This window comes from Echinops telfairi, unplaced genomic scaffold (assembly GCF_000313985.2).
Source record: "Echinops telfairi isolate 266 unplaced genomic scaffold, ASM31398v2 ScPeMD7_3533;HRSCAF=4204_0, whole genome shotgun sequence".
In the NCBI taxonomy this organism is placed as follows: Eukaryota; Metazoa; Chordata; class Mammalia; order Afrosoricida; family Tenrecidae; genus Echinops; species Echinops telfairi.
Genome location: NW_022107431.1, coordinates 47,020,425 through 47,045,023, shown reverse-complemented (window position 1 = coordinate 47,045,023; position 24,599 = coordinate 47,020,425). Strand labels below are relative to the sequence as shown.

General features: G+C 42.4%; 1 protein-coding gene across 1 annotated transcript in view; it reads left to right on the top strand.

Moving 5' to 3' along the window:
• The first annotated feature begins 11,992 nt into the window (after positions 1-11,992).
• The window catches only part of FRK (fyn related Src family tyrosine kinase), a 134,961-nt gene continuing 122,354 nt past the window's right edge, over positions 11,993-24,599 (top strand). The window contains exon 1 of the mRNA XM_004702196.2: positions 11,993-12,670. Coding sequence (XP_004702253.1) covers positions 12,297-12,670 — 374 coding nt within the window. The 5' untranslated portion in view covers positions 11,993-12,296. The remainder of the gene's footprint in view (positions 12,671-24,599) is intronic.

Genomic DNA, 24,599 nt, shown 5'->3' with positions numbered 1-24,599 from the left:
AAGAGGACTTGAAGTAAGGTATTTTTAATTACCTTGTATACACGGGAAGGCTGGACAACAAATAAGGAAGTCCATAGGATCAATTGAATTATGAATTATGGTGTTGGCAAAGAATGTTAAATACACCATAGAATCCTGATAAATGCATAATTCTGTCTTGGAAGGAATCTAGTCAGAGTGCTTCATAAAGGTGAGAGTGGGAAGACTTCATCTCACAGACTTTGGATATGTCATCAGGAGGAATCGGTTTATGAAGAAACACCATTCTTGGTAAAGTAGACTGACTGACACAGTGACTGCACGGAGCTCAAACAGAGCAGCGGTTGTGAACATGGCACAGGCCTTGGTGGTGTTTGCATCCGTTACACATGTGTCACTCTGAGTCAGCACCAGCTCGATGGATCATGATAGCAAGATATCTTACAGTTGGCTAGACTGATTCCTTCAACTTTATTTCTTTATTTCAACTTCAACTTTTCACTGAAGTATTTTAGTAGGGTGCTCTACAAGCAGACTAATACTCCAATGAGATCAATCTGGGAGTTCCTAGGTGATGCAAAGGTTAATGTGCTCAGCAGCTAATAGAAAGGATGGTGATTTGCGTCTATCCAGTGGTGCTTCAGAAGAAAGATATCCTGACCTATTTGTTCAAATCAGTCATGGAAAACTATATGGAGCACAATTCTATTCCAACACACGTGGGCTTCCATAACTCAAAGCTGACTCAATGGTAAATGGCTAAAATCATTCTGACTATAGAATGCAAACGGTTAATGGAGCACAAGACAGGAGTCCCGGTTTACAGATTTTGAACGAGTAGAGGAAAGAGCCAAGAATTAAGATCACTTCAGTGGGAATATAGTTGACAGAGATCAAGAGGACAGATGTTAAGCTTGTTGCTATTTTTTAAGCGCTGTCCTGTTGGTTCTGATCCACAGCAACCTTAGGCACAGCAGAATGAAATGCTGCCTACCGTCGTGCCATCCTCACGATTATCCCTATGCTGGATCCTATGTTAAGCTTAAGCAACTTGGATTCATAAAGTATGGTCATTGATCAGCCCCAGGGAGGGAGTGGGAGGGGTGAAGAGGATTTTAGGATGCTTCCTAAGGTTTTTGCTTTGACTTGATTTTGACTTGAGTCATGGTGGTATTATTAGGTGAGCTTTGGAATGTTAATCTCACAGCTGGTTCAAATCCACTGCTGCTGCATGAAAGAAAGCCGAGGCTGTCTTTTCCTGTAAAGATGTACAGCCTGGGAATACCTGTGGAGGGTCACTATTAGTCAGACTCCACTCGGCGGCAGTGGATTTGGTTTGGGAGAATGCCTAAGAATGATTGGTTTTGAAAGAAACACAATGAATGTTATTTGGGATCAGTTGCAATTGAAATGCAGGTCCCTGTGATTTTCCCAAACATCATTAGCAGGAGGCTATGAATATGTAGATCAAGGTCTCAGCAGATTAATCTGGGGGCGAGGTGTAGATTTAAGATCTCCAGCAGACGAAGCCATATATCCAGAAGGCATGGGTGATGTGTGTGAAGGAAAAGAAGCTAGCCAAACCCACAGCCCCGTGAACATCCACTCTGAGGGAGAGCTTGAGGGAGACAGATTTGGGAGATCCTGTGGAAGACATGAGGAAATCAAGTGAGCGGCATATGATGCATTAGCACTGTCTTTGTCAGATTGAAGAGCATTCGAGTGGGATGAGGGTGGCACAGAACCCCTTTGCTAAGTAACTGGCAGGGCATCCATAACACTGGGCGGACCAGCTTCAGCAATGTGGTGTGAGAGGAAGCAGAACTGCAGCCTATGCCTGGAAAGGAAGAGAAACCTGCTGAAGGGAAAATGTTCATTCCTCCTCTGAAATGCATGACTCAAGTAAAGAAAGAGAAGCGGTGGTAGCTCCCATTGAAGGAGTGGGTTTTTAAAAGTCCTTTTATTTTCTGATTCTTTTCTTTTCCCTTCATTTCCCTTTCTAGTTCTTTTTTCACCCTTTCTCTTTCTCTCTCTATTCAGTGCTTGAGAATTTTTCACTTAAATACATGCTTTACTGAGAAAGGCAAGAGGGGGATTAACTGACAGAATCAGGTACCCAAAGACATTGAGAGAAATAAGAGCAATGGTATAAGATTTAACAGGAAAGTGGAAATGTTTTCTCTAATGGAAGCTTATTCTAGTGTTAGCTGAATATTAAAAAAATGAAAATAACTGAGATTTACACGGATGCATGTTTCCCCTCAGTTATAAACAAGTCTAATGACAAGCATTCCTGGGCTTTTGGGACACAGGTTCTTTGCTCTTTTTTCTTCATTCCATGTTTAAGGTTAACTTATGGTTGAAATTGTCATTTGGAATTCAATTTATCTCAACTGAATTCTGGTTAGAAAGAAAGAGAAATAGAGAAAGGGCAAGAAAGTTGATCCCCTAGCTAAATCAAACTTTTTTTAAAGGAATTTTCCTGGAAACACCATCCAGTGACTTCTGCTTACATTTCATTGGACACCCTAGGTATAAAGAGGCTGATAAATGTAGTTCTCAGCATTTTGCCCCTATAAAATTAAACTTCTGTTAGTAAAATAAGAAGAAAATAGACAATGGATAGGGATATATACGTTTTTCAAAAAAGTGCATATATTTGCAGATATAGATTTTTGATGGAAGAGAAGGAATATGAATTAGTTTATGTTAAATAGATTTAGGATTTCTGGTTTACATAATATGGCCAGCAAAGGAAGAAGGCCTCCACTGAGATTCTAAAAAGAATGATGGAAGATTTAGAATAGTGATATGAGTAAGTTCAGAGAGCAGTAACTTACTGGACTGCCCTGTAACATAATGCTGAGAGGGACTGAGGGTAGAGCATCGAAGATCACTAATTTGCTTGGTACAAAATGGAATTATTGTGGGATTGTCTCCAGAACTGTTCAGAAAATCAGATGTAGGAGTGTGGTTCAATTAATTTATGTTGGGAGGAAAGAACAATTCAAGGGAGAATTATTTTTGATTAGAATGGCCGATGCTAACCTAAAGAAGAGATAGGATTTCTATCCAGACTAAGGTGACCAGATTTTAACATTGGTAAAGCGGGACACCATTGATAAAACTCATGCCCTGGTGAAATAGCCACGTGGCAGCCGAAAACCGTATACTCTAGCTTGTTGTGCATTCTTTCAAAAAATCCGGACTTTTTAAAAATGCCGCGGGATGCGGGAAAAATTGTTAAAAACCGGGACTGTCCCGCCCAAACTGGGACGTCTGTTCACCTTAATCCAGACGATGAAACATGAGCAGGAATCCATGGTGAGGGGGAAATTACCAAGCAAAGAATGGCACGAGGACACGGGATCAAATACGGGAAGAGATAAAATAGTTAGTGCTAGATCTCGCTCTCGTGGGAGAGATATACCTCGGTCCTTGACTTCGCGGGAGAAAGAATTCCCACCGCAGCCTGGTTTGTGATCCAGGTGAGTTTACAGAGAATAGAAGCGGCACAATTGCGTGGGACAGCGGCTCAGACTCTAGGAGAGAGTCCAGAGCAAAACCCCTGGCTTCAGGGGCCCGTTGGGAGGCATGGTCATCGATGCTGGTCGACTCCATTGGCTGAATCAAATTCACCTGGTTTAGATGGGTCAATCCAGGTGGAACGCCCACCTAGGTGTACCACCCCTTCTTGGCCCGGAGCTCGAACCTACATTTCCCCCCTGAAGAGGTATGGACCCACATCTTTGGTGTACTGGGCAACGACATCTCTAGCTGCTTCCTGGTGGCAAAAGGATTAAGTGGGGCTTTGGGTCCACACCCTTCCTACTCTGTGGGTAGGGGTTTTTTCACTCAAGGCCCAGGATGGATAAGGTTGAGGTGATCCAGGAGCTGGTGGTCCTGGAGGTGACTCACTTGCTTCAGAGACATTGGTACCCGGAGGACTTCTGGGAGAAACAAACAGGTAGACAGTTTAGGTGAGACAGGGATAAGGCTGCGAGATGGCAGTGCCCTTGGAGGTGGGTTAGTGTCACAGGAAGTTTAGAAAGAGGTCATCTTAGGACTGACAGGCATGGGTGTTTGTTCACTGTAAACACAGGAATGGGGTAACAGCATTCACTGGCATAAAGGCTGTGACGGACCTGAGGTAGGCTTTCTGTGGAGCCCTATGTGTCCTGGAGTGGCAGTGAAACACCCCAACAGCTCTCAGGGTGCTTGTCTGTATGCTCCGCTTCTGAGCAGTCTGGATGGAACAGCTTCCATGGTTTCACCTGTGAGTGGTGCCCAGGGTCCAGGTAAGAAGGAAAAGACAGGATAGGCAGCCCAGCATCTAGGAGGACATCCACTGACCTTGCTGGCAGATTGATTGCTCACCCGAGGTTCCAGACCCGCTGCAGGTCTCCTGCTGCTTTGCTGGCTGGGCTGGGCCAATCTTCAATGAGCAGATGCTCACCTGGCCTGCAGGTGCCCTCCCACTTGGCCTGGTTCCCGGACACATGTAGTACTTGGCACTTTGGTCATGGGTTTGGGAAACCTGGGAGGTGGTTGACAGGCAGTGAGCAAGTGTGGCCAGCACTTGGGCGTGTCTGATGTCCTTCCTTCTCTCCTCCTGAACCTGCACCTCCTCTTCCCTATTTTCAAATGTCGAACTGCGGATCCCCATCTAGAAAATACAATACAAATTCCTGGGAGCTCAATGCCTCAAGGTCAGTAATGCAGTTTCAGTGTGCACCTCTAGGATACTGTGAAACTGGTGCCTTAAGCAGGTGCCCCTGTGGACATCAGGCATTGGCCACCAGCCTCTGGAGGAATTACTGGCATGAGCAATTCACCAAAGGCGAGACCACTGCTTGGAGTGGCCTCCCAATAGCCTTCAAAGGTGCCCACTGGCAGGAACGGATTCTCAAACCTATGATGGGTAGGAATGATTGGTCAGTAGTTCAGGGAACATTATAGGGAACCTGGGATCGTAGCTAAACATCTGTTGGAGGGGAACGGTATCAGGAGCTTTTCCAAAATGTGCTGAAAGCAGTATCGTGGACAGGGGAAAGTTAACAGTCACACGGTCTAGGCTTCCAAACGCCTTTGGCCTAGGCTTCAGCAAGGGGAAACCAGCTGGTAGCAAAAGGACAAACCCACGCTGGCAGAATGCTAAAGCACTTGTTTGTAAAACCAGGAGAAAGCTAAAGGGACTAGAGAGGGAAAGGGGAGTGTTCGGCTCCTGGAAATAGGCGGCGCTGACTTCTGGTGGCCAGAGTACCTAGGCATCACCCTGCCCCCATGTGTTTGGACTGCTGGGCCCATCTTGGCTAGGGTCACATGCCCAGTTCTCCCACAACAGAGATGGCTGTGTCCACTGGGCAGTGCCATCTTGCCGGGAAATGGAGAGATGTGGCTGGGGAAATGGTAGCCTCCACACGTGGTTTAGTCAATAGGCTGGGGGGTGGGAGGGCACGCCCAGCTATTGAGTCCAGAGTCCTGCAGAGAGCAACAGGGTTTACGCATGTGCGAATGGCTATCTAGCTGGCTGGGATGCAAAGTAGACTACTGAAAATCAAAAAGGCACAGAGATCCCATACCATCCCAGGAATCCAGCCTGGAGAGTGCATGAAAGTCCCTGGCAACACAGAAAGGCAGACGTGCAATCTCTCCTAAAAATAGGGAGCAGAGATAAAAATACAGACATGAAGGAATGGGACTTCTGCAATACATTATGAGCAGGTCAAGGTGATAAATCAAGGCTGGGGTCCTTTCCAAATCATGCACATTGCAGTTTTAAAGTCCAGCTGAGGTGCTATTTCCTCAGCCTTGTATATCTGTGTCCCGGTACCATATGTTAGATCTCTCTCTCGTGGGAGAGATATACCTTGGTCCTTGACTTCCCAGGAGAAAGAATTCATGCCTGGTTTGTGATCCAATTGAGTTTATAGAGAATAGAAGCAGCACAATTGTGTGGGACAGCAGCTTAGCCACTGGGAGAGAGAGAGACCAGAGCAAAACCTCTGGCTTTTCAGGGGCCCCATTGGGAGACGTGGTCAACAATACTGGTCCACCCCATTGGCTGAATCAATTTCACCTGGCTTAGATGGGTCAATCCAGGTGTAACACCCACCTAGGTGTACCACCCCTTCCTGGAAGGAAGCTCAAAGCGAACATTAGTAGATCTATTTGACTGAATGGGAGAGCTAATGTTAGGCAGTCAAGGAGAGTGAGGTTGAAAGGGCATACCTGATGAAGATTGATTAAAGTACAGATTCTTTAGACTTGAATTTCAAACCATATCTTTTAAGCAATGAAGATCTGTTACTGGCTATTGTGCAGTGATTTCTAATTGATGGGTTGCATTTTGCTACAAAGGCATCCAGGGAGGGAGATTGACAGCTGGGTGAGAAACAGGCTTAAGAGCTAGCAAAGTAACCCAAGAATTAGTGAACAATATAGCAGCAAAGAAGAGGAGCGAGAGGCAATGAACAGAAAGTCATTATCTCTTCTGTGTTCTCTTAGCCTTTGTCACATATCACCTTTGCCTCTCCATCCTGAGTATTTGCATAAGTACTTATCTCAAATGCTTATTTCACTCACTCATTAATTCAAAAAAATACTTAATGAGTCCCAGTTACATACCAGATATTGTACAAGGTACTAAAGATTCAGTGTAAAGTTTTATTTTTACAGAGAAAACAAACAAGGGAACCAAATAGAGTTTATCAAAAGTAGAGTTCTATGCCAAGTTCTAGGGACACAGAACTTGGCCTTCTAATCTATGATGTCAGAGAAGGTGACATTTAAACCCAGCCTGGAAGAATCCCAAGAAGCAACCATGGGAGTCGGAGGAGGAGGATGCAATGATACAGCAACAAAGAAGGTGACACATTTGCATCCTGGGAGCTGCCAATTATTGAATGGACCCGTGTCACTGGAGACATGGAAGAGACATGAGACTGAAGAGAGTGACAGGTCTGTGTGCTGTGTTAAAGAGTTCAGGTTGCATTTCAAATGTGTTGGGGGCATCTTAGGGGTTTTAAAGTAGAAGAATGATGTATTTAAAATAGGCGAATGAATTTTATTTACTTAATTTTTTATTTTACAGTCAGTGAAACTGAGTGGCTACAATCTTGAATTTAGGGATCAGATTGAGAGAAGAGTGTGATTCACCATTTAGCTCCTTAGTGTGCCTGTGATCTTGGGCAAATTACTTAAGCTCTCAGGGTCTCATTTCTTCAGTAGAGTAAAGGGATAAAAAAAATTACCTTTTGTGTAGGTCTATATTTTGCAAAATTAAATGATATGTCACTTGTAAAACTCAGCATGCTTGGCACATAGAAAGCACTCAAAAAGTATTCACTGTACTTGTTATTAATATAATTCCTCTAGTCATAATCCCTTATGTGATGTATTATAAATTCTAGACTCTATGCTAGTGGTTATGATCTCATTTTAGAGGGAGTTCTCTGCTAGGCTAATGGACAGGATTAAGGTGGAATTAAGTCTTCACTTTAAGTAGAGGGTATGAGCCAAGTCCCTGCCCCTTGTTTCCTTTTGGATATGGTCTCCTGAAAGGCCAAAACCACACCTCTACCAAAGCCATTCCTCTGTTGAGATGAGCTATCACAGAAGCAAGAGCACCCCGGGTAGTCAGAACCAAAAAGGAAGAGCCACCAGTCAGTGGAGCACATTCAAGCTCTCCGATTTAGGCAGCAGAGGCCAAGACTAGAGGCACCAGAGGCTGCAGCACAGACACCATGGGACACTTAAAGGGGGCAGGCCAAGACGAGAGGTCAAAGCAAGGAGGTCATGAGAAAGAACAGAGGAACCGTGCTGAAAACATGGCATTGTGAGACAGAGCAGCAGGTGGACTTCCTAGGCCATGGAAGTGGAAATCAAGGGCGCACGTGGCTGAGAAGCTGAGAACTATAGAGAGACTTACCTAATGGCTGAGAAGAGGTGTTTCTCGGGACCAATGACTATATACTTAGTGTTTACTGCTCCTGACTTGTGGTAACCTGTTAACTTCCCTAATAAACACCCTTAATCATGAATACTATCTGTGAATTCTGTGACCATTCCAACAGACTATCAAGCCGAACATAGAAGTAGAGGGTGGTGAGAGGTACAGTTGATGTCAGAATAGGATAAAGAAGGATATGTGCCTTGTGACAATAGGAAACCAGTGTAGGTCAGATATGGTCTTATGCGTTATTTCATAGGCGCCATGTAGTCAGTTCAAACACAGAGCAGCGCTGCTTGATACAGCACTGCCTGATCCTGAGTCATCCTTACAGTCATTGCTGTTTGAGCCCATTGTAGTCCTTGTGCTAATCCCAAAGCTCTGATGTCCTTCTCCAAGGATGGATAACATCTATAAAGTGTGTAAGATGAACTCTTACCATTCTCATTCCTAAGCGTTTTTTTGGCTGTACTTCTGCAGACAGATGGGGGAGTCCCGGTGGCATAGTTATATGTTAGGCATTTGGCTGCGATCCACAAGGTCAACAATACAAAATCACCCACTACTCTCTACTACTGTAAACAGTTATAGTCTCAAAAATTCAAAGGGGACAATTCTACCCTGTCTTAGACGGTTCCTATCAGTCGGCATTGACTCCATGACAATGAGTTTATTATTTTTGTTGTTCAGTAGTCCACAGTGGTATACTCAGTCTTCCTTGCCAACATCATAATCCAAAGGCATCAAACCTTTTGAGGCTTGCTTTATTCACTGTCCGACTTTTGCCTGCATATGAAGCAAATTAAAATTCTGTGGCTTGAGGGTGGGGGTGGGGAAGGGAGGGGTGTGGTGTGGTATCTTTGCTCTGTAATACTTTAAAGAGGCCATTTGCATCAGATTTGCCCAATGCAATGTGTTTGATTTCTTGACCCGCTGCTTCCATGGCCATTCACTGTTTGTCTACAAAAATGAAACCAACTTTAATATTTTCTTCATTTGTCATGATATTGCTTCAGTTGAGAAGAGAGGGTTGTTGTATGTGTGTGTGTGTAATCCTTGTAGACATCTGGAGGTTTTGCTTTTCATCAGTAGGTGCTGTATGTCTTCATGCCTTCAGCAAGCAAAGTGTATCCCCTGCATAGCACAGATTGTTCATGATTCTTCAAGGAATCTCGATGCAGCTTTCTTCTTCATTTGGATAGTCTGGCTTCTTAGATGATTTGTTCAGCACACAGCTTGAGTTCACCACACAAACGAATCCCATGATCATTTCAATCATTGGAACTATGATAAAAAACTACTCTAGGAATGGCATGGAAGATGATTTAGAAGTAAGGAGAAGCTGGGGGCAGGGAGGCCAGTTATTAGGACTCTCAAATAATTTAGGTAGAATATCTTTCTAATTGCAAGGGAAGACTGAGCAGAATTTAGTGCTTGCTTAGCTCAAAGGAACCAGGGAGGCTGTGTACGATGACTGCAAGGCTTCAAGCTTGGTGGAGTTGAGGATTCTTTACGATCAGAAGGAAAGTCCTTCCTGACCCGGTGGCTCTGATTTTTCAAGCCATTGCCTTCCTGACATCTTTGGATGGTTGGTCGCCTTTTCAATTTCCTTCACTTGTTCACTGACTATACTATGCGTGTCTGCCTTGTTCCACGGGCCTTGTCATAAGCTTAGTGAAGGCATATTTCAATTTGGAACCTTTACATTTCTGATGTCTTAAACGTCACTTGCAAATTGGTTTTGATTATTTTCATCTGGTTGCTTCCAAAGCACAGTTCATTTCTAGATCTGGTCGCTCACTCAGGCAAGACTGTAGCACCTCTCCACCTGCTTAGAGACATTAATGGAATCTGACACTTTAAAATTAATATGATATTTTATGGAATAGTTATTATTTTCCTTGTGTCTACAATATGGAATTAAATGCACATTCTAATTTAGGCCTCAGTGTCTAAGTTTAAAAGAGTGCCTCAACTTTTGACCTTTCTGTTCCTGCCAAATCTCCACTTCTCCTCTGACTGAAGATAAATGGAGGAACCTAGGAATGTGATGTGTACTTTGTTCTTTTCCGATGTTGCTCTGTCTACTGCAAGTGCTGGAATTTTGTGCAAGCTTATAGCAGATGGCAGGTCCCCTGGGTGATACAAAATGGGTGGCCAGACCTCATCTCCCTTACGTTGGATGTGTTATCAGGAGGGACCTGTCCCTGGGAAAGGACATGATGCTTGGCGAGCTTAGAGAGAGAGAGAAAGAGAAAGATCATTCAGAAGGTGGATTAACTCAATGACTGCCATAAAGAGCTCAAACAAAACGACAATTATGAGTAGGGTGTGGGGACCAGGAGTGCTTCTTTCAGTTGTGCATAGGGCCACTATGAATCAGAACTGAAAACAACAACACTAACTTAAATCTTGGAAGTTCAAACCCATCCCACGGTACCTGGCAGTGCGCTTCCGTAGGCTGCCGCTAAGAAAACCTCATTGCACAGTTCTGATCTGTGACACAGGGGTTTCTGGGAGTCGAAACTGATTCCACAGCAACGGGAGGTACAAAATAGTGGGTGGAACTAAGTCCACCTGCTGTAAGTTGTTTTCTTTTTTTCTTTCTTCTCTCCTTTTCTAACCTGTCTTTTGAGTTTAATTATTTTCACAACGAAAATGCTTTGTCACTTGACAGAAAAACAAACCCAGGAGTTTTTAGCCTGCCTTGGGGCTGCATTAAAGAAGATGCCGGATTGACTTCCACTTTGAAGATGGTGTTCACGGGATGGGGGGGGGGGGATTAAATAAGCGTCTTCTAGAGAACCAGTCATCAGCAGCTGCAGTCTGTGTGCACAGCAGAGATCTGTGCACACTGGACGCCCGTGTGCTCTTGTGCGCCGGGTCACAGTTGTGAGACATTTCCCTGAGGTAGAAGTAGAGGAGGGTCTGGGAGGAATAGGGGTGCCTTGCCCCCACCCCTTCATTAGTCACCGAGTTCTGTGGCAGGAGAAGTCAGCGAGGGCTAGCGCAAACCTGCAAGTCAAAATGTAACCAAAAGCCTCCACTGCAGTACACACACACACACACACACACACACACACACACACACACACAGCTGGTCTACTCTTTCTTTCCTCTAATGTGTGTGAGAGAGAGAGAGATACAGAGAGGTGTAGAGACTCAGAAATTGTACTTGAGAGATGTCTCCATGGGAGGGGAAGGACGGGGACTGTGGCTCAAATTCTCAGAGTTTCTGTCAGCTGTTTTCTTACTTTTCCAGACTGTGAATATACTTGAAGCCCACTGAAATAATTTATTAACTAAAACTAAAACCCAAACTCAGTGCCATTGAGTTGGTTCTGATTCGGAGTGACCCTGGGGACACAGCAATTCTTCAACTGCCTTTTGATAAACAACAAAGCCGACTCACTTTAGTTTGCCTTGTTTCCCCTCAAAAGGAAACTACCTGCATCCGGCCATTGGGACACATAGCGACCCTATAGGACAGCATATAAAGGTCTCTGCGTTTCTGAGAATGAGACTGTACAGGAGGAGACAGCCGCCTCTGTCTCCCATAGAGCAGCTGCTGTTTCTGATGGCGGACCTTAGTCTAGCCGCTCCATCCTGCCCGGGTTTGCCCCGAACTCCCAAACTCTCCACCAGTTGGTTCTGACTCATCGTTTCCCCTAGTGGCGGCAAAACAATCATGCTCATCTTTGAAGAGAGAAAAATCACTGCGTTGGAATTTTACTTGGGAGCACAGCAAGGCAAAAAGCCAACTGGGCGAGCCTGTTTCTCCGGCTCCCTAGGGAGGGCGCCGCTCTGGGGGGTGGGAGACGGGAGGGGTCAAGTGGTTGGGAATCCCACTGAGGTTGGAGACAAAACCCAAGAAGGAAGTATGAAAAAGCGATTACAGGCTGCTCAGAACTCGCCCGGGATGTTGGAGGCCTGGCTGGTTATTCATTAGCCCAAAAGGAAGCGGAGTGGGGTGGGCGCTGGTCAAATTACAGGAGCGATCTGCAGCACAAGGGCGTGGAGCGCGTACCTGGACTTAGTCGGTCTCTTGTGAACTTCCCCGTGGGGACAAAAGGCGAGATGACGCTTTGCTGTCCTCGGACCTTTGTCAAGAGAAAGCTCTCTTAATTTGATTTTTGTCCGGACTAAAGCAGATCAGAGAAGAACTTTTCCCTGGGCTCGGCCTGGGGCAGCAGGAAGAAGGAAGGGAGCGCTGGGCTGTGTGGGAGCAGGGTGTCTGCACCCGCTGGACACCATGCTGCGTTGGTGTTGACTGACACCCGAAGGGTGAGCAGGCGGACCCGCAGACCAAGGAGAGAGGGAGGCAGAAGCCCCTCTTCGCGTGTCTCCACCAGGTCCACCGGGCACCATGGGCAGCCTCTGCCGGAGGCTCCTGGCTCACTTGCAGCCCTGTCTACCCTGCTTGCACCTGGAGGCCGACAAACCGCCCGTGGTCATTAAGAACCCAGGGGCGCGCTCCCCTGCCACCGCACCCAGGGCTCAGAAGCAGGAACCCGAGGGGGATCGTGGACACTACTTCGTGGCTCTGTTCGACTACCAAGCTCGGACCGCCGAGGACCTGAGCTTCCGTGCAGGGGACAAGCTCCAAATCCTGGACACTTCTCACGAGGGCTGGTGGTTTGCGAGACACTTGGAGAAAAGAGGCGATGGCTCAGGCCAGTCAGTCCAGGGCTATATTCCTTCCAACTACGTCGCTGAGGACAGGAGCCTACAGGCAGAGCCGTGAGTAGCCCAAAGCCACACTATTTCCCCACTTTCAGAGGGTCCGGGAAGGAGTTTTCAGCCCTACCTATCCACAGCTTCCTTAGTTTCCAAAGAGCTGCCTAGAAAGTATGAGGAAGTGCTAGACGAACGTATTAGTCACTTGAAACGAACTTTCCCTAACAAGTGAGTGAAACCGGAGGGTAATTAATTGTTCCAAAGAACTTCTCTATATACCCACGCTTCCTGGGCGCACTTTTATCAACATAAACAAATGTCTAATTTAATACTCGACTTCTTTTCCCCCTTTTGCTATCAAACAGACTACACTTTATCAAAGGTAAATTTGAGAACTTCCAGAAGCACAGTTTCAAATCTAAAGTCCAGCTCGCTTCCCCTCTCTCTTTTTTAACTTTTGAAGTGTTCCAGGGAAACACATCAATTCTACTCTTAATCCTAATCCTAATCCTTGTTTATTCTCAGTTCAGAAACCACTGAGGTGGCATCACATTCCCATGCAATCAGTTACTTGCTTAATAGGCAAGTTGGTTTTTTATGCAATATATGGGATTTTTGAGGTTCTTTCCAAGCCATAGTCCTATCCATGATTTTTAAATTTATGCTTTAAATAGAAATAGATTGAAATTTAACATTTTGATGAAGTGAATTGGCCTGTTCTGCAGTGAGAACATTTGTTTTCAGGGATCTCAAATTCATTGCTGACAAGTAAATTCTCTCTGATAGTGACCCTGTAAGACAGGGTTGACCTGCTCTTGGGGGTTTCTGAGACTGTAGTTTGTGATTATGTCATTAGCTGATAGTTCACATTTACAACAACAGTAAAAACGATACTATCTGACTATCTTGTGCAGCTGCAATGTATGTCTGGCAGTAATGAATGCTGAGGTACAGGTAAAAGTAGCACTGCCAATGAAGTATAAGGTATGTGTCTATTTGGCTTGGCTATGATTTTCAGTGGTTTTGTAGTTATGTAAGGATGTGATTTGGCAGTTATATAATGATGTAAATCATACTCCTTATTGTGAACTGATGTAGTCATCTTCCACTTTTGTGTAATGCTGATTTTTGTGTATTTAGCTTATCTAGGTAATCTAATGATAAACTTGAAGAAGGTATATGTGCTTGCTTATGTGAATCTATATGCTTTCACTACTGCATGATTTACCTCTAAGGGATGGCATTATGCATGTTTTATATTCAGGGTAACATAAATATAATATTATAATACTGTGATATTCATATTTAGTGGCCCTGGAGTATATATTATTAGTTTTAAAATATAGTCAATTTTTAAAGAACTGATTAGGAGTCAATTTCCTCATACTAAGATCTTTCTTGACCAGCTCTGTGATTTGCATAGACTATTGGATTCCCCTGAATAACTGGAAATATGAGCTGTTAGGTTTAGTATATCATATTCTAGCTATATTAGTGAATGATAGACTTATGACATAAATATTGGAGAAAATGAGTACCTATATACTCGTATATAAGCTGATCCAAATATCAGCCGAGGCATCTAATTTTACCACAAAAACTGCATTGAAATATATGCTAAACAAGAGCATTCTGTGATGCTCACCTTCCTGACAAGATCGCTGAAGACAAAGTGGGTGCATAAACAAATGTGAAGAAAGCTGATGTGCCTGACTATCAAAAGATAGTCTTACAGGCTTGAAGACAAACAAGTAGCCATCTAGCTCAGAAGCAACAAAACCCACATGGAAGCAGCACACCAGCCTATGTGATCATGAGGTGTTGATGGGATCAAGTATCAGGCATCTAAGACCCAGAATAAAACCTTACCCAAGGTGAATGGGGGGGCAGGGTGGAGACCCAAAGCCCATCTGTAGACAATTGGACATCCCCTCACAGAGGGATCACAGGGACGAGATGATCCAAGTCAGAGTACAGTATAGCACCGATGAAACACACAACTTTCCTGTAGTTATTTGGTGCTTCCTTCCCACCACTATCATGACCTCAGTTCTACCTTACAAATCGGATTAGACCAGAGCCTCCACACTGCTACAGGTAAGAGCCCGCAACACAGGGAATGCAGGATAGATAACCAACCCCCTCAGGGCCATCAAGAACAGTAGAGATACCAGGAGGATTAGAGGAGGGTGGGGGGAGGAAGGGGGAATCAATCAAAAGGATCAAACTAGAACCCCCTCCCAGGGGGATGAATAACAGAAAAGTGGGTGAGGGGCGACGGAGGACAATGTAAGATATGGGAAAAAAACTTATCAAGGGTTCATGAGGGAGGGCGTTTTTGGGGAGAAATGGGGAGCTGATATCAGGGGTTCAAGTGGGAAGAGAATGGTTTGAAAATGCTGGCGGCATATGTGCATATGCGTTTGACACATTGAGGGAATGTATGGATTGTGATAAGAGATGTAAGAGTCCCCATATTCTCTTCTTGGGGGTCTGTGTAAGCAATGTTACACATTTTTCCCAATGATAGGTCACCCCACTTGGTTTACTCACCAACAAAGCTATAACCATCTTCTCAGAGATAGACTTGCACCTGCCCACCTCTGGACTTGAATTTCCATTAAGTTTCACTGAGCACCCTTGGAAGAATGTATGCCAATTTGGGGTAATGATAGAACAATGTTATATGGCAGAAATGATTGGTTTTCTCCTCTGCTCTACTTGGGAAACCAGCCCAAGCTCAAGGGAGGCTTCTGCTGCCAAAGTGGATATTAAGAAGCATTAAGAAGGGGGTGATATATGGATCATGAATATTAGGCAGGTGCACCACCTTGTTGCTTGGGAGATGGGATAAGAAGATTACATGATCTGAGAACAGATGCCTACCGTTGTGTTGGTGTTGATCCTTATAGTAGTAGTCTTATATTTTTCCTTTTGTGACTAACTTCACTTAGTATAATGGTTTTCAGATCCATGCATGTTATGAAATGTTTCATAGCTTCATCATTGTTTTTTCAAAATGCTAGTATTCTGTTGTGTGTATAAAATGCTGTTTCTTTGTCCATTTTTCTTTTTTTCAATTAGTAATGAAAATCTTTTAAAAAAATCATTTTATTGGGTGCTTATACAGCTCTTTTCACATTCCATACATCCATCCATTGTGTCAAGCACATCTGTACGTTGGTTTCCATCATCATTCTCCAAACAGTTTCTTTCTACTTGAGCACTTGGTATCAGCTCCTCATTTATTTCCCCTGCCTCCACCACCCTTCCTCCCTCAAAAACCCTTGATAATTTATAAATTATTATATTCTTTCATGTCTTACACTGATGTCTCCCTTCACCTACTTTTCTGTAGTCCGTCCCCCACATTGTAGATCAATGTGATCTGTTCCCCCTTTCTCCTCCCACCTTCCCCTTCCCCTCCTTGTATCACTACTCTCATTATTGGTCCTGAGGGGTTTATCTGCCCTGGATTCCCTGTGTTTCTAGCTCTTATCTGTACCAGTGTACATAATCTTGTCTAGCCAGATTTGTAAGGTAGAATTGGGATCGTGAGACTGGGGGAAGGGAGGGAGCATTAAAGAACTAGAGGAAAGTTGTGTGTTTCATCGGTGCTATACTGCACCCTGACTGGCTCATCTCTTCCTTGTGACCCTTCTGTAAGGGAATGTCCAATTGTAAAGAGATGGGCTTTGGGTCTCCATTCTGAACTCACCCCCATTCACACTGATATTATTTTTTTTGTTCTGGGTCTTTGATGCCTGATACCTGATCCCATCGACACCTCATGATCACACAGGCTGGTGTGCTTCTTCCATGTGGGCTTTGTTGCTCCTCAGCTAGATGGACGCTTGTTTATCTTAAAGCCTTTAAGGCCCCAGACACTATATCTTTTGATAGCCAGGCACCATCATCTTTCTTCACCACATTTGCTTATGCACCCATTTTGCCATCAGCAATCATGTCGGGAAGGTGAGCATCACGGAATACCAGGTTGTTAGAACAAAGTGTTCTTGCATTGAGGGAGTATTGAGTAGAGGTCCAATGTCTGTCTGCTACCTTGATACTTAACATATGTATGTAGATCTATTTCCATATTGTTATATATAAATATATTTACATATGTATTTTGACCTCTATAAATATCCTTTGCCTCCTAGTTCTTTCCTCTATTTCCTTTTAATTTCTTCTTGTCCCGCTATCATATTTGGCCTCATCGGGTTTCAGTAATTCCTCTCGGCTACATTAACCTTGATCAAGCCCTACCAGGCATCCTACGGCCTCCTTGCCATCAATTTGCAATCACTTGTTTTTCCCTTGTCCCTGAGTTTAACACCCACTTCCTTTCCCCACCTCCCCTCTCCCTTGTCCCCCTGGAACTGTCGATCTGATTGTTTTCTCCTCCAGATAGTTTATCCCACCTATATTATCTAGATATACATGTAAAGACAATAATAAGCACAAAAATAAGGCAGTGAAAAGCAAAAGTACAAAAGAAAACAAAAAAACCCAAACAACAACAACAGCAAAAACTTTGACCAATAGAAGCCTATAAATAGTTCCAGGTCTGTTTGTTGACCTTTAGGAGTGTTTTCCAGTTGAGTCTGATGGGGTGCCATGTTCTGGTCCCTAAGTCAATTTTGGTATTCCTCGGGGACTTCATTGCTTTTGTCTCCTTGCTGCTCTGTTGCACACAATTAGTGTTTCTCACCCTGGTGTGTTGGGGTCAGATCGAGCACAATTCTAACATTGTGTCTCCAGTGTTGTCCTCCACAAGGAAGGCTGTGGGTCCGTGAAGGATCTTGTGTCTATGTCTTATGGTGGGCCCAGTCATAAGGTTCCTCTCTTTGCATTGGTTGATCTGAGCAGGAATATCATCCTCAGGGCTTGGTGGGCCAGGATGTGTTCCATTCTCATGCCTTCCCTCTTCGTTTGCTCCTGTGTCTTCTGATCAGGCGCACCTTTATCCTTTCTTCTAATGATGAGCATTTGGATTGTTCCTAGCCTTACTATTGTGAACTGTGTGGCAGTGAACATGGGAGAGCATACATTTTCTTGTGTTCTATCTTTTCTTCTTTGGGGGTATATACACAGCAGAGGTATTGCTGGGTCTTATAATATTTCTATTCTCAGTTGTTTTAAGTAGTGTCATATTGCTTTCCATAGTCATTGTATATGTTTGTAAGTTCATTAGCAATATATAAGAGTTCCAATCTGTCCACACCTTCCCAGCATCTTTTAATGGGACTATTGTTATGGATTTAAGTGATATCTCATTACTGTTTTGATTGAGTGAGTATAAGTGTCTGCTTTTTAGTAGGTCCCAGTCATCTATTTTGTCTCCTATTATATGTACTTCCTTCATTGTTTTTGGTTGTATGCGTGTGGACTGCAATAGAGCTCTTAAGTTGGTCCCAGCGTTCTCATTGAGGATCCTTAAAACTCTTGGGTTTACATTTAGGTCTCTAATCCACCTTGAGTTCATTTTTGTGCCAGGAGCAAGTCCTGTTTCAAATGGTGAGAGTTTCACTTCTCACCTGCAAATGGTGAGAATTTCACTTCTTTGCCTAATGGAGGATGGAGATCCAGTTTTTCCAGCACCATTTGTTGAAGAGGGTGTCCTTTTCCTATTTATTTATGTATTTATTTGTGTTTGGCCTTTGTCAAAAATCAGTTGTTTGTAGGTGGATGCAATTATTTCTAGGTTTTTAAATTCTGTTCCATTGCCCTATGTATCTATCATTGTGTCAGTAACAGGTTCTTTTGATTATTGTGGCCGTTTAATAAATGTTGAGGACGGATGGTGCAAGGCCTCCTACTTTGTTGTTCTTCTGAAGAGTCCACTGTTTATCTTAGTCTCTTCCCTGTTCATGTGACATTGGCAGTTAGCTTTCTATTTCTTTAAAAAATGAAGTTTGGATTTGGATAAGGATTACATTGTATTTATAGTTTTTTTGGGGGTAGTATTGACATTTTCACTTATTAAGTCTTCTTATCCATGAACATGGGATATTCTTCCATTTGTGTAGTTCTCTCTGGTTTCTTGTAATAGTGTTCTGTAGATTTCTTCTGTTTCTTTGGTTAAGTCTATCCCTAAGTAGTTCATCTTTATGTGGCTATTGTAAATGATATGGTTTTCTTGTCTTTTTCAGAACTCTCTTCATTGATATGTAGGAATCCAATTGATTTCTGCTCTTATAGCCTGCTATTTTACCAAATCCTTCAAATGTTCCTAGCAATCTTTTAGTAGTCTTTGGGATTTTCTACATATAAAATTGTATCATCTGCAAATGGTGAGAGTTTCACTTCTTTGCCTAATTGTATTCATTTTTGCTTGGTAATGGTTCTGGCTAAGACTTCCAGTACAATGTTGAGTAATAGTGGTGATAGGGAGCATCCTTGTCTGAGTCCTCTTAGGGGATATGTTTTCAGTTTTTCCCCTTGAGTGTAATGGTAGCGATTGGTTTTTCATATATAGCCTGTATTATGTTTAGTAATTTCCCTTCTATTTTTTTGAGTGTTTTTATCAGTACTATGTATTGGATATTGTCAAATGCCGTTCTCTTCTATTGATATGATCATATTCTAATTGGTAGTTTTTTATTGTTGAACCATCCTGGTATGAATTGCATTTGATCTTAGTGAATTTATTTGTATATGTTGTTGAATTCTATTAACCAGGATTTTGTTATGATTTTTTGGTCTGTAGTTCCCGTCTTTGGTATGAGGGCTGTGCTCACTTCATAACGTGAGTTTGGGAGTTTGCTGTCTCTTTCTAGATTCTGGAAGAGTTTTTGTAGATTGGCGGCAGCGCTTAACTGAACATGTGGTAGAATTCCTCTGTGAAGCCACTTGGTGCTGGGCATTTCTTGATGACCTTCTCTGTTTCTCCTTTTGTTTTGGGTCTGTGGTGGTTTCTATATCCAGCTTCATTATTCTGGTAGATGGTGTATTTTTAGATATTTATCCATTTCTTCTATATTATGTTGGAGTACAGTGTTTTGTAGTCGCATGTTTTTACTCTTTTTATTTCACTCAGATATGTTGTGATATTGCTCTTTTCAAGGTATTTGCACCCTGTCTTTATTTTCTTTCGTTAAGGTTGTCAGCTGTTTGTCAATTTTGCTAATCCTTTCAAAAACCAACTTCTTATCTTATAGATTGTTTACACTGTGCTTCTCTTTTCAGTTCATAGCTTTCTGCTTTAATCATTATGAGTTCTTTTCTCTTGTCATTGGAGAGTGTGGGTTGTTGCTTTTGTTCCAGTTGTTGGAGGAGGTGTGTTAACTTGTAGTTCTTGTCTTTTATTTTGTTTTTCTTTCTTTATTAACTATAGGTAGAAATTATAGATATGCTTATGTTGTGCTATAAATACTGGTGGATAAATGAATAATTAAATAAATTATTACTCATGTATAGATTTCAGGTCTTTTTAAGGGCAGGTGACAAGAGCTATTTATTTTCTCTGAGTTGATTTTGATCTATCAGGAGAATCTAAGGGATTTCCTCATTCAGAACATATTTTTGTTTCCCTCAATGAATTGAGCATGCTTAATTTTTGGTTAGAATTGCAATCATAACAACATTGCCAACAAGACCAAACCAAACCTGTTTCCATTGAATTGATTCCGGCTCACTGTAATCTTATATAGTGTTTCCAAGTCTGTAAATCTTTGCCAAAGCTGACAGCCATAGTTTTCTCCCTGCGTTCAGCTGGTGTGTGAAACCACCGACCTTGTAGTGAGCAGCCCAATGCCTAATCCGCTGCACCACCAGGGCTCCTTAACCCCATTGCCAGTAGCATCCTTAACCCCAATAGCATCCCAGAAATTAATTGGAAAAAATATTTAGGGATCACAAACTGATTCCAATATTCTGTGTATTATAAAATGGATAGCAAACAAGAAATAGATTTCAAGTCCCACTAGAATTTTATCTAAAAATCATATCTATCTATCTCTATACACACACATTCAAATTTACTGTGGTTCTATTCAAAGCAAACTAATTACTGACCTGAGCTTTTAAATAGACAGAAACCATAGCTTAATTTGTAAAATTGATGTGTAGGGCCAGACTTCTAATTTCTGTTTTTATGCTCAACATACAAAATTCCAAATAATTTGAGTATATGAAATATTACCAGTTTGTACTTGCTGCAAATTTGAATCTGCCTACTATCAATAAATTTGTCTTGTTATATTCTAAAATATTACCCAACAAAATAATTACATCTTTTTTGTAACTAGTGTTCTTGCTAATTAGCTGCTAATTCCTCTGCAGCATTCTCTGACTCCCATTAGTTAATGGAAGTTCTCTGCACTGCACTGGATGGATTTGGGCCTGTTTCTCTCAGGAGGGCAGTTATACAGATGAATAGCATCTTTAATGGTGTTTCAGGCCTCCCCATGGTGATTTTCCTGAAGCCTGCAACTTTAGTACTAGTTGATGTGGCTGCTTTCTTGAAGATTAATGTAACAAGAATGTTGCTAAGATGCATGGATGCGCACATAGAACACGTGATTTGTATTACCCAGTCTATTGCTTATTTGGCTAAATTCAGATGCTATCAGAGACTATTCCTTGCATGAGTACATTCTGCCAATCTGTCGTTTTCCTTCAAAACTTTAAATACTTTTTTTACTTTGAAAATAAAATTAATCTGTCAAATGCTTTAATGATGTTCTTATTTATAATTTCTGTTTTTACTCATAACGTATATAATGCCTTTTCTAATTCAGACTAAATTTCTAAATTAGAGGTCTTTTTCATGATTTCAATGCCTTTCATAATAAATGAAAATGCAATTTAAGAAATGTGATTCCTTGTAATTTTTTAAATTTTAGACGAGGAATCAAATTTGGAAGGCATTTAGAACTTTGTATTGAGGTAAATGTTCACATTAATACAAATATGGCATACTGTATTGCAGTGTCAGTCAGATGATTCAACAAAAACCCTGTAGGACTTCTCTAAAGGGTTAGTATTATTGATACATTTAAAGTTACTATTATAAAATCATAATTTCATATTTGTCTCTTTGCCATTTCTGATGCCACAGAGTTGATTTCAACTCGTAGCTCAATAGGACAGAATAGAATTCCCCACAGCATTTCTGAGCCTATTCTCTTTATACAGATTGCCATGTCTTTCTCCATTGAGCAGCTGCTAGGTTTGAACCACTTCCATCTTCGTTAGCAGCTGAGCGCTTAAACTGCAACAGCAGGTTTCTTTCACAGAAGAGACTCCACCCTTCAAGTGCCAGCCTCGTGCCTCTTCTTATATCACCTCCAGAGTCATTTTAGAGGAGAGGTACCTGTTGCACTTCTGCAAAGTAATATTCAGGACACTGTCTTGAAAATCGCCTTGGCCTTTCTGACGGTTAGAGGAAATCGTTTTAGTGGGACTCAGTATTGATTAAACCCCCCCACCACTTCCCACAATATAGTAATTCATAGAGTTTTCAGTGGCTATATTTTGGGCAGTAGATTGCCAGGTCTTTGTTTCAAAACGCAACTGATTGGACTAGAATATCAAATTTTTGCTTAGTAGGAAGGCACATGAATTATTTGCACCACCAGGAATTCCAAAGCCACAGGGGGAAGGTAATGAAGGTTAGATGAAGGCCATCATATTGGCCAGAGCTACGAGTGACATTAAAAAGAAATTTTTTGACATAAGTGGAGTTGATGGCATGCAGTGAAGAGGAGTTATGAACAGAAACTACGTGCCCTGCCTGGGACCCTGTGAGGGGAGACGTTTAGGATGTGTTCCACCATGAGCATGAGTGCTCTGTGGCACGGCTGGGCCCACACTGGAAACTGGGCCCCTCCTGAGAGGCAGAGCTGAGGGAAAGCAAAAACCTCAAACTCCAACCCCGAGCTATTGAGTCGAGTTTAACTCAGAATGACCCTGCAGGATAGCGTACAGGAGAGCTGCCCCTGTGGGTTTCAGATGATAAATCTTTCTGGGAGAAGAAAGCGTCACCTTTCTCCCATGGAGCGGCTGGTGGTGTTGAATGGCTCAGCTGCTTTTGCAGCTGGAGGCAGAACTCGTGATGCCACTGGAGCTCCCCCGGGAAAGCCAAAGAGGTAGTGACAGCCAGCTGCCTCTCTCTCTTAGCAGAATTGCCAGCACCCGAAAGAACAACATCTGGATTCTGGGCACTTGTGAAAGGGTTCTCCATCTCTAAGGTGTCCTGGTGGCAAAGTGGCGTAGCGTATGGCGTGGCATATGTGTCTGGCTGCTAGCCATAGCACCAGCGCTTCAAACCCCCAGCCTCTCCACGGCAGAAGGATGAGCCTTTCTGATCCTGGAAAGACATACAGCCTGAGAATCCTGAAGGGCCAGTTCTACTCTGACTGACAGTTCACAATGAGTCAGAATCAATGACAAAGGAGGGTGAGCTTTTATTTATCTATTTAAGGTATCAAAGTTGATAAGTATTCACCATCCCATGGGGGGGCTGGGATATTTGTCCTTTGAGAGTTGTGGGGAGTGAGAATAGATTGAGGGCTCATCTTTTGTATGCTAGGTCTCATCGGTCGTTGTTAGGTGCCATCAAGTGGGTCCTGACATGGATCGCCCTTATGCACAACAGAACTAACTAATCACTGTTCAGTCCTATAGCAGACCTGTATACAAGGGGTGGCCTCCCCCAGACAACTAGAACAATCCATTAGAGTTTTTTCTTAGATGTTATACTTTTAGGGTTTGGAGTCATATTGAGTGAAGAGTGGGCTCAATCACAGACCTTTGAAAGCAATTTCATAAATATACATAAAAGAAGCTTATCTTTGAAGGAAAGAGGAGCTGGTAGACTGTAAATTAGAGAAGTATCAGGATTAGCATGTCAAAAAAACTAGGTTAACAACTACCTCACCTGATTAAAAAATACTTGGTTGCGTGTGGTAGGGTGTTCCTCTGTTTTGCCTCAGGTCACTGTAATGCAGTGACTATAGTGATGTTTTAGTTAAAAACAATTCAAAAGTGACTGAACTTGTCTCTGGGTTGTGCATAGTTTATATCAAAACAGTCAGATACTGAAGCAAATGCTGAATCACTTTGAACTCTTGTGCTACCTTTTATCAAAAGTCTAATTCAGGGAGGGAATAGTTAAAGAAAATGATGAGTCATGCTATTGCTTCAGTAAATCCTGATGAAATGGTAGGAAGTAAAATGATTATAGAATAATTAGTGCGTGGAGGGGAGAATCTAATTAGACAATTTTCCACTCATGATGATGATGCTTAACAAACCTCTAGAGATCTGGGAAAGCGTATCTGTCCATCTCCCTAACACTTTGATTCATAAAATATTTCAGTTTTCCCTTTTTTGCAGTTTGATTTTTTATATTTAAAAATATATTTGATAAATGCAGAGGAATGTATAACTTTCTGGTTAGTCTTAAAGCATGATTAGTATTAATAGTCATATAAACAATGACCTAGAATATATTGGGCCTACAAGTTCCTCCTCTACCACATCCCTCAAAAACACCTCTTTCCAAGAAAATATTTATAGCAACTCAATTTGTAATAATATTAGCTTGAGCCAATCTAAATGTCCCTCAAGGGGATAAGGCTAGATAAATTGTATTTCTTTGTTGAATGAAATAACAATGATAAAAAGGATGAATGGAATGGCATGAAAGCATGAATGAATCATGAAAACAAATTGTTGAGTAGAAAAATAAGTTCTAAGAAGCAACGTAATATAATTATATTTCCATCAAGTTTGTGTATGAAGAAAGCCCAATTGTATAGAGTTTGGGCATATATGTTATCCAACTTACCAATCAGTTGCTGTTGACTTCACGAGGTCACGATTCGAACGATGGTAACCCTGTGTGTGTCACAGGAGGGCTGTGCTCCGTAGGGTTTTCAATGGCTAGTTTTTGTTTTTTTTTAAACATTTTATTAGGGGCTCATACAACTGTTATCCCAATCCATACACACATCAATTGTGTAAAGCGTATTTGTACATCATT